A 12,880-nucleotide genomic window follows, 5' to 3' on the forward strand; every position below is an offset into this window, starting at 1 on the left:
CAAGATGGACAATATGGGGCACACATGTGGGTGACAAGTGTGAACTAGCCAAAAGCACTTCTAGCAAAGTGCCCATAGTAGACACATAAGCTGAAGGAGCAAGGTTTTTGGTGGAGGCATGCATGATGCACATTGCATACGTATACACGACCATGGTTTGAGACAAGAAAGAGTTTAAGATGTAAGTAAGTTTACTGGTTTGTAGGAATCAGCAACGGTTCGGTTTAGGCTTGGATAAGGCCGAACCGGTTAAGTCTAAACTGTTTTGGGGTTCTCAAACCTAAATCAAACCAAACCAAACCGATCCCTAAACCGGTTTAGGACAAAAAAGCTGAAGAAACCCAAAAAACACCACTATCGCTACCACTTCCTCCTACTCTTCTTCTCCTCCTCATAACTCCCACCCCCTCGGCCTTACCACCAGTGAGTCCAAATTCAACTCCAAGTCCCACCTCCACAACTCCCTCTTCGTAGACTACTATGATTGATCGGTTGACATCCACGAATCCCTTGCCTCCCACCACCCAAACCACGAGCCCTGAGGCTATGGTGACCTATAACTCTTGGTGATCCAATCCTTCTCCAAAGAATGTATATAACAAGAAGGAGGTCCTTTGATCGTCCACTATGCAAGCTCCCTCTACCTCTCTCGTCACTCAACAGTCTGTTGCCTATGGCTTCTTGTTAGTCTCTCTGTCAACTTCCAAGTTCTAATTGTCCCTCCCTCTCTCATCACTCAACAGTCCGGTGCCTATGGCTTCCTGTTAGTCTCTCTGTCAAACTTTCAAGTTCTAACTTCTAACTTTCTAAACCCTAATTCTTAAATCACATAAATGACTTAAACGGTTTGAGCCAGTTTGGCAAGGCTCAAGCCAAGACGAGCGGAGCCGTTAAGCCACTAAGCCGTTTTAGCTAAACCGTCTTATAGGCCCATTTTGGTGAGTTGAAAAGACGTTAATAATATACATATGTACATATATCTTTCTTTCACCCTTGCCTCCAATACACATACTCTGAGAAAAATGTCACTTCCAACTGAAGTCAGTAGTAGAAGAAATATCAAATGCCTAGAACTCAAAGTCCCTTTTGAGGTGCTCTGCTGGCATCATCCTATGGTTTATGGATGATTTATCAGCAACAAAATTCTCTATGAAGAGACAAGCAGGCTCTCTGCTACCAACTTCTGGAAAGAAAGATGAAGAAATTACAATCTTGCTATGCTTACTCAAGGTTTGCGCAAAGACGAAGGATCTTAATAAAGGCAGAAGTTTACATGAGGATATACTAAAAAAAGGTTTACTTTCAAAGAATCCTTACCTAGCAAGTGCGTTGATTAATATGTATGCTAAATGTGGTCTGCTTTTGAAAGCACAACAAGTGCTTGAAGAGCTTCCGATCCGAAACTTGGCCTGTTGGAATGCCCTCATTGGTGGGTATGTCCAACAAGGCCGGGGATATGAAGCACTGAATTGCTTTGAATGCATGCAAAGTGAAGGTCTCTCCCCAAATGTAGTCACTTCAACTTGTATTTTGAAGGCTTGTGCTTGTGTAGGAGATATTGATAAGGGTGAAAGGACTCACAAAGATGTTGTTTCTATGGGATGGCTTCATAAGGATATCATGCTTGGAAATGCTTTGGTCGACATGTATGCCAAATGTGGAATGCTTATAAAAGCACATCAAGTTCTCAAAGAGCTCCCAATTCGGAATACGGTGACGTGGTCGGCATTGATTGCTGGATATACCGAACAAGGGCAAGGGCACACAGCATTAAATTGTTTTGAGTGGATGCAAAGTGAGGGTCTCCTTGCTGATGTTGTTACTTTCACTTCTCTCCTAAAAGCTTGTAGCATCACTGGGACTATAGCCAAGGGCAAACAAATACATGATGAGATTGTGACTAGGGGCTTCCTCAAGACAGATATGGTGCTTGGAAATGCTTTAGTGGATATGTATGCTAAATGTGGCGCACTTGAAAGAGCAAAAGAAGTGCTTAAGGAGCTTCCTATTCATGATGTAGTGTCTTGGTCTTCACTTATTGCTGGGTATGCTCAACAACAGAAAGGTGATGAAGCATTAAAATGTTTTGAACAGATGCAAAATGAGGGCCTCTCTCCAGATGCAGTCACATTTACGTCGGTGTTAAATGCATGTGCAGGCACTGAGGATGTAGAAAAGGGAAAAGAGATGCATGCCGAGGTTATGTATAGGGGTTTACTAAAGAAAGATGTTGTGCTTGGCAATGCTTTGGTGGATATGTATGCCAAATGCAATGCACTTTCTGAAGCGCAAAATGTCCTTGATGGTCTTCCAATTCACAATGTAGTCTCATGGTCAGCATTAATTTCTGGCTATGCGCAACAAGACCGAGGCCATGAAGCTCTTGAAACCTTTGATAAGATGCAGGAAAAGGGCTTTTATCCTGATGCCATTACCTTTGTGGGTGTCTTGAAGGCATGTGGAAGCACATGGGCTATAAGCAAAGGAAAACTTATTCATGAAGTCATTGTGACCAGAGGTCTTTTGGAGAAGGATATTGGCTTAGGGAATGCCTTGGTAGATATGTATGCCAAGTTCGGAATGCTTACAAAAGCAAAGCAAGTACTGGAACAACTTTCTCTTCGAGATATAGTGTCTTGGAATGCATTGATTGCAGGATATGCCCAACAAGGGGAGGGTCATGCAGCACTAACTTGTTTCCAAGAGATGCAAAGTCATGGGCTCCCTCCCAATGACGTCACATTCTTGTCAGTTCTAAGTGCATGTACACACTCTGGGCTATTAGCTGAGGCCCAGACACTTTTCAACGACATGACCAAAAAATATGGTGTTATACCAAACCTAGAGCATCATACTTGCATGGTGTCAGTGTTTGGATGCGTTGGCAACTTTGATAAGGCGATGGCGATAATTAAGGTCATGCCTTCTTCTGATGATTCTGCGGTTTGGCTTGCATTATTGGGTGCCTGTAAAAAATGGGGAAATGTGAAGCTTGGAAGATTGGTTTTTAGTCAAACAATGCAATTAGATGATAGTTGTTCAGCGGCATATGTTTTAATGTCAAATATTTTTGGTGCAGCAGGCTTGCAAAAGGATGCTGAAAAGATAGAAGCAATGAAATTGAAGTATGCTCCTTGCAAGGAGCAAGGAGAGTGTGTGAGGCTTGATACTAAGGGAAATATTTTGCTACCATTCCCCAAGCAAAGATATATGGTATATAAGTAAAGGGATTCTTTCATTACAATGTGAGGATGAGATATTTCAATTAGGGCCAATCCAAAATTAAAGGTTCAGTTATAATGAGAGGATCCTCAAACAAGACCGGACGCTGTGCATTTGAATTTTGCAGTGAAGAAAACTTTGTGTGCTTGGAAGATGCAATGCCAAGGCTTGAATTCCAAGATTTGCATTGCGCAATATGGTAACAACACTTCAAGAACTTGACAATGCATTGCTTGGAACAAACATCACACCTTCAGTGAAATTTACATTAGAACAAACTGTGTGCTTCAAAGACGCAATGCGGAGGGATTGTCATATTAAAGCTCAAATTCCAAGACGTAAAACATTGTGCAGTGTAATAACAATACTTGAACAACTTGATAATGCATACAGTACATTATTTTGTGCCTACTTTAAGTTGGAAATGGCATGGATGTGTGTGTATGCGCTAGAAACCTTCAGGTATAGTGCGAGCTTGCCACCATGAAGATGCATGTTTTGGAATAAAAGGAAGTCTGAAAATTCCTATAGGCAGTGATCTCATAGGATATGTGACATTAAATTCTTGATAAATCATGGGAAAGTGTGTGCATTATCATAATTATGACAACTATATCCTTTTTATGTTGTTGGTTATAAGTCCTAGACTGGACTGCCGAAGAGAACCATGAAAATCGTTAGGGCAGACAAACTTTGCAAATGGTTGCTGAACTGATTATTTTGCTAGAAGTTGATTGAACTTCTCAAAACTTTGTAGATGTCTGAAAAATTTATCCTTAACAGGAGTATACCATGGTGTGTATAGTTTTTGTAGCACGTTACATGGTGTGTATAGTCTTTGTAGCATGTTACATGGTGTGTATAGTCTATTCATTTATTATCAAACCTCACATGTCAATGTTGTTTCGATGAATAATATGTGCAAAATTTGTTTGAATGAGAACTATGGCCCTGTAGCCATTTGTGACATTGGTGCATCAACATGTAATAAATCTTAGATGTCATGTATGTATCAAAGTATCCTTGATATACATGAACCTCAAATATATGATAAATATGCTCTAGATCATTAATAAAATTGAGATATTTTCTTTGAAACCATTTTGTGAATGTACCACTTTTGTTGGAACACTAAATCCTCTGAAACTCTTCTCTATATTTATCCAATACTAAATCCAAATATATTGATTTTGGAATTGACCAATCTCTATAACCATATGCCAACTTGATTCTCGAAACTTGTAATGGTCATTGTGGCTCAGAGCTCGTTTATCATTCTTTCAAAAAAAAACCAAATTGTCAAGGATGTTGGTAAATGATAAAGAGAGATATTGAGAATATAGAGAAGAGAAAAGAATACTTCAATATACTATTATGAAAACAATACAATCTTCTTAGACTCTAAAAATAATCACAATATCAAAGAACTACTTTAATCTCAATGACTCTAATTCATAATCGTCTTTCCTTCTTCTCTCTTTCTTCTACTAAGCCTTTTCGCACTTCTTCTAACTTTCTTATTCTTCCTCCCTCTTTTGGGTACGATTACCCTCCTATTTATAGGTTTTTGGTTGTGTTATTTTTGTTTCTTTTTTGTAAAAATTTACTTGAGTCTATGTGATGTGCTTTTTTTATATCATTGTCGAGACTTGAGAATAGGAGAGAGAAAGATAAGATGACAATAGAAGGTATAGAGAGAGAGAGAGAGAGAGAGAGAGAGAGAGAGAGAGAGAACACTCGAAATGGAAAGAGAGTTTATATTATAAGAGAGCAAGAATTACAAAGAGTAGGCTAAGAGGCTACAAACTGGTGTTCAACCAAATGAGTTGTGATGAATGAATAGACACCTATTTATAGGTCCTTATGGAGTATTCTAGAATGTTCTAGAATATTTTAGATATTTATGATATTTAATATAATCATGGAATATCCTAGAATGTTCTAGAATACTCTAGAATGTTATGGAATACTTTAGAATGTTCTAGAATACTCTAAATATCTATAATAACTAATAATACATTTATTATAATTATACATCATATATGTTATTATAATGGTTAAAGGTCTAACATATAGGCCAAGATGTCTTGGGCTCGAATCCTTGTAAGGCCAAAATGTATGTCTTCATGACAATCATTATTTCTGCTTTATAATCCCAAATTTGTCATACAAGATATTTTTGAAAAGCTCTCATTGTTAGCTTATTTATTTATCTTTCTTTTGAAATTTGGATATCCGATGAAGAAGTCATGAGCTTTCTTTTCTACCTAAATCTTTATATCCACGTCTTGCTTTTTTATGCTTTTTTCTACTTTTGAAAAATGCATCTAATTTATATCCCTTCAAGCTCCTTCCTCTTTTAATACTTGGCCCTTTTATATCGTGCTTTATTCTTAGACATCGTAGCATCCAACATATTTGCAAGAGGCTTTTCTTTCAAACAAAAACTAACTTCATAATAGTCTACACCCTTGTATTATTATGTGTGCTATTTTAACAATTGGGGTGATCTTCATTGTACAACTGTTCGTGCAAATTGCATACGCATTGCAGAAACCTACACATTTATTCCATTGGTGGTTTGATGGTTTCCTGTACCAAGATACTTCAAATCATAAACATTCATAAATTGGCTACTAGAATTTGAGGTAGACAGTTCATCGGGTTATATTATTTTCACAATTCTAAGTTGAATTTCAATTTAATTTCATTGATTGTGTGAGTTTAAGTCCATTGATTGTGTGTTGATTGTTGTCTCAATGTATAATATGTGCAAACTTTGTTTGAATGAAAGCCATGGCTCTTCTAGCCTATTGCAACATTGGTGCATCAACATGTAATCAATCTCAAATGTCACTCTTTTACATCCCCCATTCATGCTAGACTTTTATTAGAGTCTAACTCATTAATCAAGCAAGACATAAGGAATTATAGACCAAAACAAGGAAAGAGGGGTACTAAACCACCCGACCACCCCCTAACAACGACATGAGACGGATCGATACCTCCTCGATGTCCCATACCATTGAGGGTTGATATGAGTGATACCTTGGGGTTCTACGAGGAATACACATGCGTACCTAACAAGAGACATAGCCACACTATCATAGTCTCAAACTAAGTCAAGCCTCTCCTGAAAAGAAGGTAGCTAGCCCCTTATATAGGTAGAAACCCTAGACTCTAGTGTATTCACATTAGACTTCTTTATTTGATGTGGTCAAGTAATAACACATTTAATAGTTATGACACATCATGGAATTGAATATTACAATTCATACCCTCGTTCCTTTTAGAATTAACCCACACGTACTCCTCACTATAAATAGAGGCACATGACATTATTTAGAACCAATTTGGTTCAACGCCACTCATTAAGCATCTTAGCTATCCTTGTACTCTTTCCATATAATATACTCTCTATTATCATACGTTTCTCTTCCACACACACACACACACACACACACACACACACACACACACACACCCCTCTCTCTCCTTCTCTCTCTCTTTTGATTCTCTCATTGTCTGTCTCCCTTCTCTCTACATCTCGTACTAATTCTGATAGTACTCTCTCTCTCTCTCTCTCTAGTATTAATCCTCTTAGTCTCTAGTACTACTCCTTACACTTCCACTACCCTCCGAAGCACTCTGGGAAATGACTGGTCCTGTCGAATCTCCTCTACTGCTTTTTGGTATGCTTGTTGTTTCCACAATCAGTTTTCTAGTCTCTTATCCCATTCGGTTACTAGGTCGTTGGTTTGTCTAGACGACATCCATCCTCTGTCATTCACTGCTTCTTGCAGAACCTTGTGGTCGTCAAATTGTGTTTATTTTGTACTAGATCTTAGTCACAAACACATAGGTATTATATACCAAAATACAATGTGATCGGAGGTATGGTAATAATCCACGTATTGTCAATCTGGATAGCATATACAAGTCAACAACAAACATTCATACACGCGTAAGATAGAACAATTTAGTACACAAGATGGCAAGTACCCAAATCTTCCAATTATATTATATTACTTGTGCCCCCGAACAATACAATCCGGACTCCTTATATAGGTAGCCGGTTCTGATACCAAATGGTGTCCATCCAGATTGGTACATCGTTCTGGATCTAAGACCCCTTAACATAATATATCTTCGTATCTACTAATATTCCTAATTATCCTAATTATTCGGTATACATATTCACACTCTTTCCGAACTGTCTTCCGAATCTACAATACTTCGGCTCTACTTCTCTGGGCAACACAGAGGTGATACGACTGAAGACGATTTAGGGATATATTTGTAAATAAATAAATAAATAAATAAATAAATAAATAAATAAATAAATAAATAAATAAATAAATAAATAAATAAATAAATAAATAAATAAATAAATAAATAAATAAATAAATAAATAAATAAATAAATAAATAAATAAATAAATAAATAAATAAATAAATAAATAAATAAATAAATAAATAAATAAGTAAATAAAAAATATATATATATAGATAGATAGAGAGAGCTAGGGCAATAGGTGTGAATATCGTGATTAACAAAGAAATACAAATAAGATAAAATTATAGTAGTGAAGTGTGTGAGTGAAGATATAAGTGCAGTGAACTATGTGTGCTACGGAGGTCAAGCTAGTGTAACAGTTGACTTGTGAATCTAATCTATTAAGATCGATGACTCAGCACAAACCAAGCGTTGGAGTTTTCTCTCTATTTTTCTCTTGCTTTCTATGTATATCCTTATATTGTGATGAAGATCAGACCAACGTTGTGGCCTTTGAGTTCTTGTTGTACACACTCTCATATAGTGAGTGTATTTCTATTTAGAGTCTATGGGCTCTCATGGTTTTTTACCATTTAGGCTTTCCACGTTAAAACTCTGTGTCTCTATCATTGTTATTTCTATTTCTTGTTGCTTTTATTTGTGTTTGCTTGCCGGTCGTAGCCGACCCCATATTCACGATAAACTGGTATCAGAGCATAGGAATATGGACAAATCCCTTTGTGGGATGTTCAAGCTTACCGGCCCAAACTATTCAGTTTGGAAGTCGAAGATGAAAGATATGTGGTAGGCAAGGATCTGTGGTTGCCGGTACAATATGGCAAGGACAAACTTGACAAGATTGATGCATCGACTTGGGAAGTCATGCGTCTAAAGACAACAACATATATTAGATGTTTTATAGACATGAGTCTATATAACAACATCAACGATGAGACACAAGGAAATGACTTGTGGAAGAAAATAGGGAGCATGTTTGAGACAATTGTTTTTTTAAATAGAGTCTTAGTCTTTAAGAAGATAGTGAGATTGAGATATCAAGATGGCTCAAGCATAGCTGAGCACATGAATGCCTTTCAAGGGCTTATTAATCAAACCACCTCTCTAGAAGTACCTCTAGCTGATGAGGTATTCGCCTTGCTGTTGCGAGGCTCTCTTCTAGATAGCTAGGAGATGTTTGTGGTGACTTTGGGTAACTCAGCACCGCAGGGGAAACAACCGACCCTAAACATGCTGAAGTCGAGCTTGCTAAATGAGGAAGCTCGACGAAAGGATAAAGAATCCAACTCTAACCATAAGGCCTTAGTCATAGAAAGTGACCCTAGTAGAGGGAGGGGCAAGCAGAGAGGCCCCCAAAATGAAAACATGTCCAGATCTAGGTTGAAGTCGAAGGGAAGGCTCATGTGTTTCTATTGTGGGAAACCAGGGCACTTCCAGAAGAACTGTTGGCTTTACAGAAAGGACAAAGGGGGACAATTCTTCACTATGGTAAAAAATGTATCCCATGTTCCTAATATCATATCGAATATGATATCGGCTGGACGAATGGATAATTAAGGCTCAATGGTGGTTTTCAAAATGACACGTGGAAATTCTACAAGGGAAACCTGATTGTGGATCGAGCCTGAAAGCAAGATACATTATATGTAATGCATGCATGATTGTGCCAAGGTGAGGCAAATGTAATGGTTGACATAGCTAGTGAGCTATGGCACTAGAGGCTAGGCCATATGAGCCAAAGAGGAATGAAGATGCTTGTTGGAAAAGAACTCCTACCGGAGGTGAAAAAGGTGCATCTAGAGAAATGTGTTGATTGCATGGCCGATAGGCAGAACAGGGTTGCCTTTCACCCTAGGCCTTTGATGAGGAGGAAAGTTGCCTTGGAATTGGTGCAGACTATTAGCTGATCAGCTAGCCGAAGTGTAAAGGTCGATACAAGGAGTCGGAGTTGGACAAGAGGAGTTGGAGTTGGAGTCGGACGAATGTGAAAAAATAGTAGTCGATATTATATTTTTGCTAAGTAGAAAATAGAAAAGTTAAAAATAGGACAATTAATGTAACTCTAGGTTCTTGCTGAAAAGGCAAGTGTACTATCTTGAAAGGGACAATTAGTGTCGCCTATAAAAAGGGATTGAGAGCAGTGTATCAATATTAGTCTGTTTTGATTAGTAATATAATTTTGGGAGTTAGAGCATATACAATGTCGTATGTTCTCACACAACTCACAAAGAAGGGGAAATCATTTGTTTGGGCTAATGACGAGGATACTGATTTTGTGGATCTCAAAAAAGCATTTACATCGGCTCCTATTCCAGCTCATGTTGATCTGCAAAAACTATTTATTATTGAAGCAGACACGTCGGATTTCGCACTTGGTAGTATTTTGTCACAACAAGGCGACGGTGAGAAGCTACATGTCGTGGCTTTCCATTCTTGTAAATTTGATATTGCTGAAATCAACTATGAGGTACATGGAATTATAATTGATAGTGGATTCCTTTGCACAATGGAGACATTTTCTAGAAGGATCTCCTCATCAAATCAATGTATTCAGTGATCACAAGAACCTCGCCAATTTACAGAATGGTCATGTATTAAATAGATGACAAACTCAGTGGGCCCAATTTCTCACTCATTTCGACTTCAAGATTACATTTTGTCCAAGCAAGCAAGAAGGGAAGGCAGATGCATTATCACGATGCTCGTATCTAGCATCTCGTCTTGGTGATCCAACCTTCGATAATCAAAAGCAGGTAATCTTGGGTCCTACATGGCTTCAAACAACTTCGGTTTTTGATACTCCATTGGATTCCGGCATTATTCATACAATACGTCAAGGTCTAAAGTCAGATGTCTTTGCTAAAGATATCTTAGATCAGATTGATCCCATCGAGTATAATGTCTGTGGTCACAACAATCATATACGGATTATTGATAATTCAATGGCATGATGGATTACTCTTCTTTAAAAATCTTTTGTATGTTCCCAATGGTTCATCTCATCTTCGAGTCATGGGTGAAAACATGCGAGTGGAAACAATTAGCTATGTCCTTGACATAGCTACTTAGCTATGCAAAAAGCTACCATTGATAAATAGTCATTTTTGCAAAAAGCTACCATTAATAAATTAGCTATGCAAAAAGCTACCATTGAAAATAGTAGAGAGTTTTAATTATATAAATGAGCACCATAAATGTGCAACATAAACGTGCAACATAAATTGATATGTGCACCATAAATTATATATTGAATTCCTAGGTCCATTATGCATGATCCTTTGCCACATCACGTGGGCCATCTTTGGTTGAGTATTCTGGCTTAGATTACTACCACTGTTGCTAAACCCTATTGAGTCCACTCCTCCATAGCCGCCATTCTACACTCAGTTACCGACACTGAGTGGTCCAAGTATCATCTGCCACTGTTTGATTTGACGGAGTTCACTCCTCCATTGCCGCCATTGTACACTCAGTTGCCGCTACTGTGAAGGTCGTATATTGCTGCCACTTTTCGATCTGACGGAGTTAACTCCTTCTCCACTGCCACCATTCTACTCTCAGTTGCCATCACTGTGCGTTCCAAGCATCATCTACCACTGTTCGATCTGACGAAGTTCACTCCTCCATTGCCATCATTCTACACTCAGTTGCCGCTACTATTCGGTGACCGGTCCTGGATTGCTGGCACTTTTCGATTTGACAGAGTTTAGTCATCCATTGCGATCATTCTACACTTAGTTGCCGCTACTGTTCGATCGTGTATTGTTGCCACTTTTCGATCTGAGGGAGTTCACTACTTCTCCATTTCCGCCATTGTACTCTCAATTGTCGTCACTGTGCATTCTAAGCATCATCTGCCATAGTTTGATTTGACGGAGTTCACTCATCCATTGCCATCATTCTACACTTAGTTGCCGCTACTGTTCGGTGGTGTATTGCTGCCACTTTTCGATCCGAAGGAGTTCACTCCTTCTCCACTACTGCCATTCTACTCTCAGTTGTTGTCATTGTGCGTTCCAAGCACCATTTGCCACTATTCGATCCGACAGAATTCACTCCTCCATTGCCATCCTTCTACACTCAGTTGCCGCCATTGTTCGGTCCTGGATCGTCAAAACTGTTCGATCAAACGGAGTTCACTCCTCCACTACCGCCATTCTACACTCAGTTGCCGCCACTATTCGGCCCTAGATTACCGCCATTGTTTAGTCTTGGATTTGAATAACTATTCTGTCTATTGATTATCTTGTGTATTGTTCTATATAATCTTGTGTATTGCGGAATATTTTTGTGTATAGTTGTTGCCCATAGCCATCTTTAATACGTGTCTTTTTTTCGGGAAAATTAGGGTTTAAACCCGTCAAGCCAAATGGAAGGGGAAGGAGGGTGTTTAGAATTACCCCTCAATGATCATCAGGATAGGGATGATGCTATCAGGACACAACAAGTGATACGAAAGTATTGGGCAGAAAAAAAAAGAAAACATCGTCAATTGTTGAAGGATATGAAAGCCACACTCACTAAAGGTAAAGATAGTATTGGTTGGGATATAGGTCTAAATATCACTGAGAATGGAAGTAATGAGACTACTATCATAGAGAGAAAGGTTGTAGACAATTTCAATGTTCAAACCAAGCACATCAACAATGAAGACAAGAAGGTAATACTTTATGGAATATTGAATGATCCATCGATAAAGGACTTAGTTGATTGTGATGGTCTTAATGGAAACATAACATCTGTACTAGTAAATAATCTCCGTAATAGTTTCATATCCATGAGCAGGTCAGAAGATGATCTTGTCTTAAAAAGGTCTAGTCTAATGATGTTACTTAATAGTGATGTTGACGATATTATCAGTGTGCTATCTAATCTAAGGTAATTGGTGTTAGTAGAAAAAGTGTGTACAATACATTGAGCCGAATAGTTTCCTCGGGTGAAGGAACCAGTCTGCTAAAGCTAACAACAAGATGTAAGCCAACGACACCCATAACATCAGAAATCAAGGATATAATCACAATATTTTGGACTAATGAGAGTAGGGTTTCACCCAATAAGAAGGATTTATGCAGGAAACGTGTTGGAAGGAGTCAATACGAGGAGCATCCCATTCATCTTCTTGATGTACCTCAGGTACTTACATTTATCTCAACATTTGTTTTGACTTTTGAGCTTAGTTAGTTAGCTTATTAGTTACCCTTGAATATGACCATAACCGAATAGCTAATTACCTACCTCAGAATATGCCCATAGCTAACTAGCTACCAGTAATAGCTAATTAGCTCCCTAAGTATATCAAAATAGCTAATTAGCGGAGTATGGTATTAGCTAATTAGCTACCACTTAGCTACTGTACTAAACTATG

The 12,880-nt window shown here is 38.3% G+C and overlaps 2 protein-coding genes across 2 annotated transcripts; both read left to right on the forward strand.

The window, feature by feature from the left end:
• Positions 1-1,085: 1,085 nt before the first annotated feature.
• LOC147869131 (pentatricopeptide repeat-containing protein At2g40720-like) lies at positions 1,086-4,046 on the forward strand. The gene has a single exon (XM_087326673.1). The coding sequence runs from the start codon at positions 1,120-1,122 to the stop codon at positions 3,223-3,225; it is 2,106 nt and encodes a 701-aa protein (XP_087182799.1). The 5' UTR covers positions 1,086-1,119; the 3' UTR covers positions 3,226-4,046.
• Positions 4,047-9,715: 5,669 nt separating this feature from the next.
• Positions 9,716-10,466, forward strand: LOC147869132 (uncharacterized). The gene is made up of 2 exons (XM_087318562.1): positions 9,716-9,982; positions 10,131-10,466. The coding sequence occupies exons 1-2, from the start codon at positions 9,716-9,718 to the stop codon at positions 10,464-10,466; spliced, it is 603 nt and encodes a 200-aa protein (XP_087174688.1).
• Positions 10,467-12,880: the final 2,414 nt, after the last annotated feature.

This window comes from Azolla caroliniana, unplaced genomic scaffold, assembly GCF_043228905.1.
Source record: "Azolla caroliniana isolate FFs.n. ecotype wild unplaced genomic scaffold, voAzoCaro1.0.p SCAF_1, whole genome shotgun sequence".
Classification (NCBI taxonomy): domain Eukaryota; kingdom Viridiplantae; phylum Streptophyta; class Polypodiopsida; order Salviniales; family Salviniaceae; genus Azolla; species Azolla caroliniana.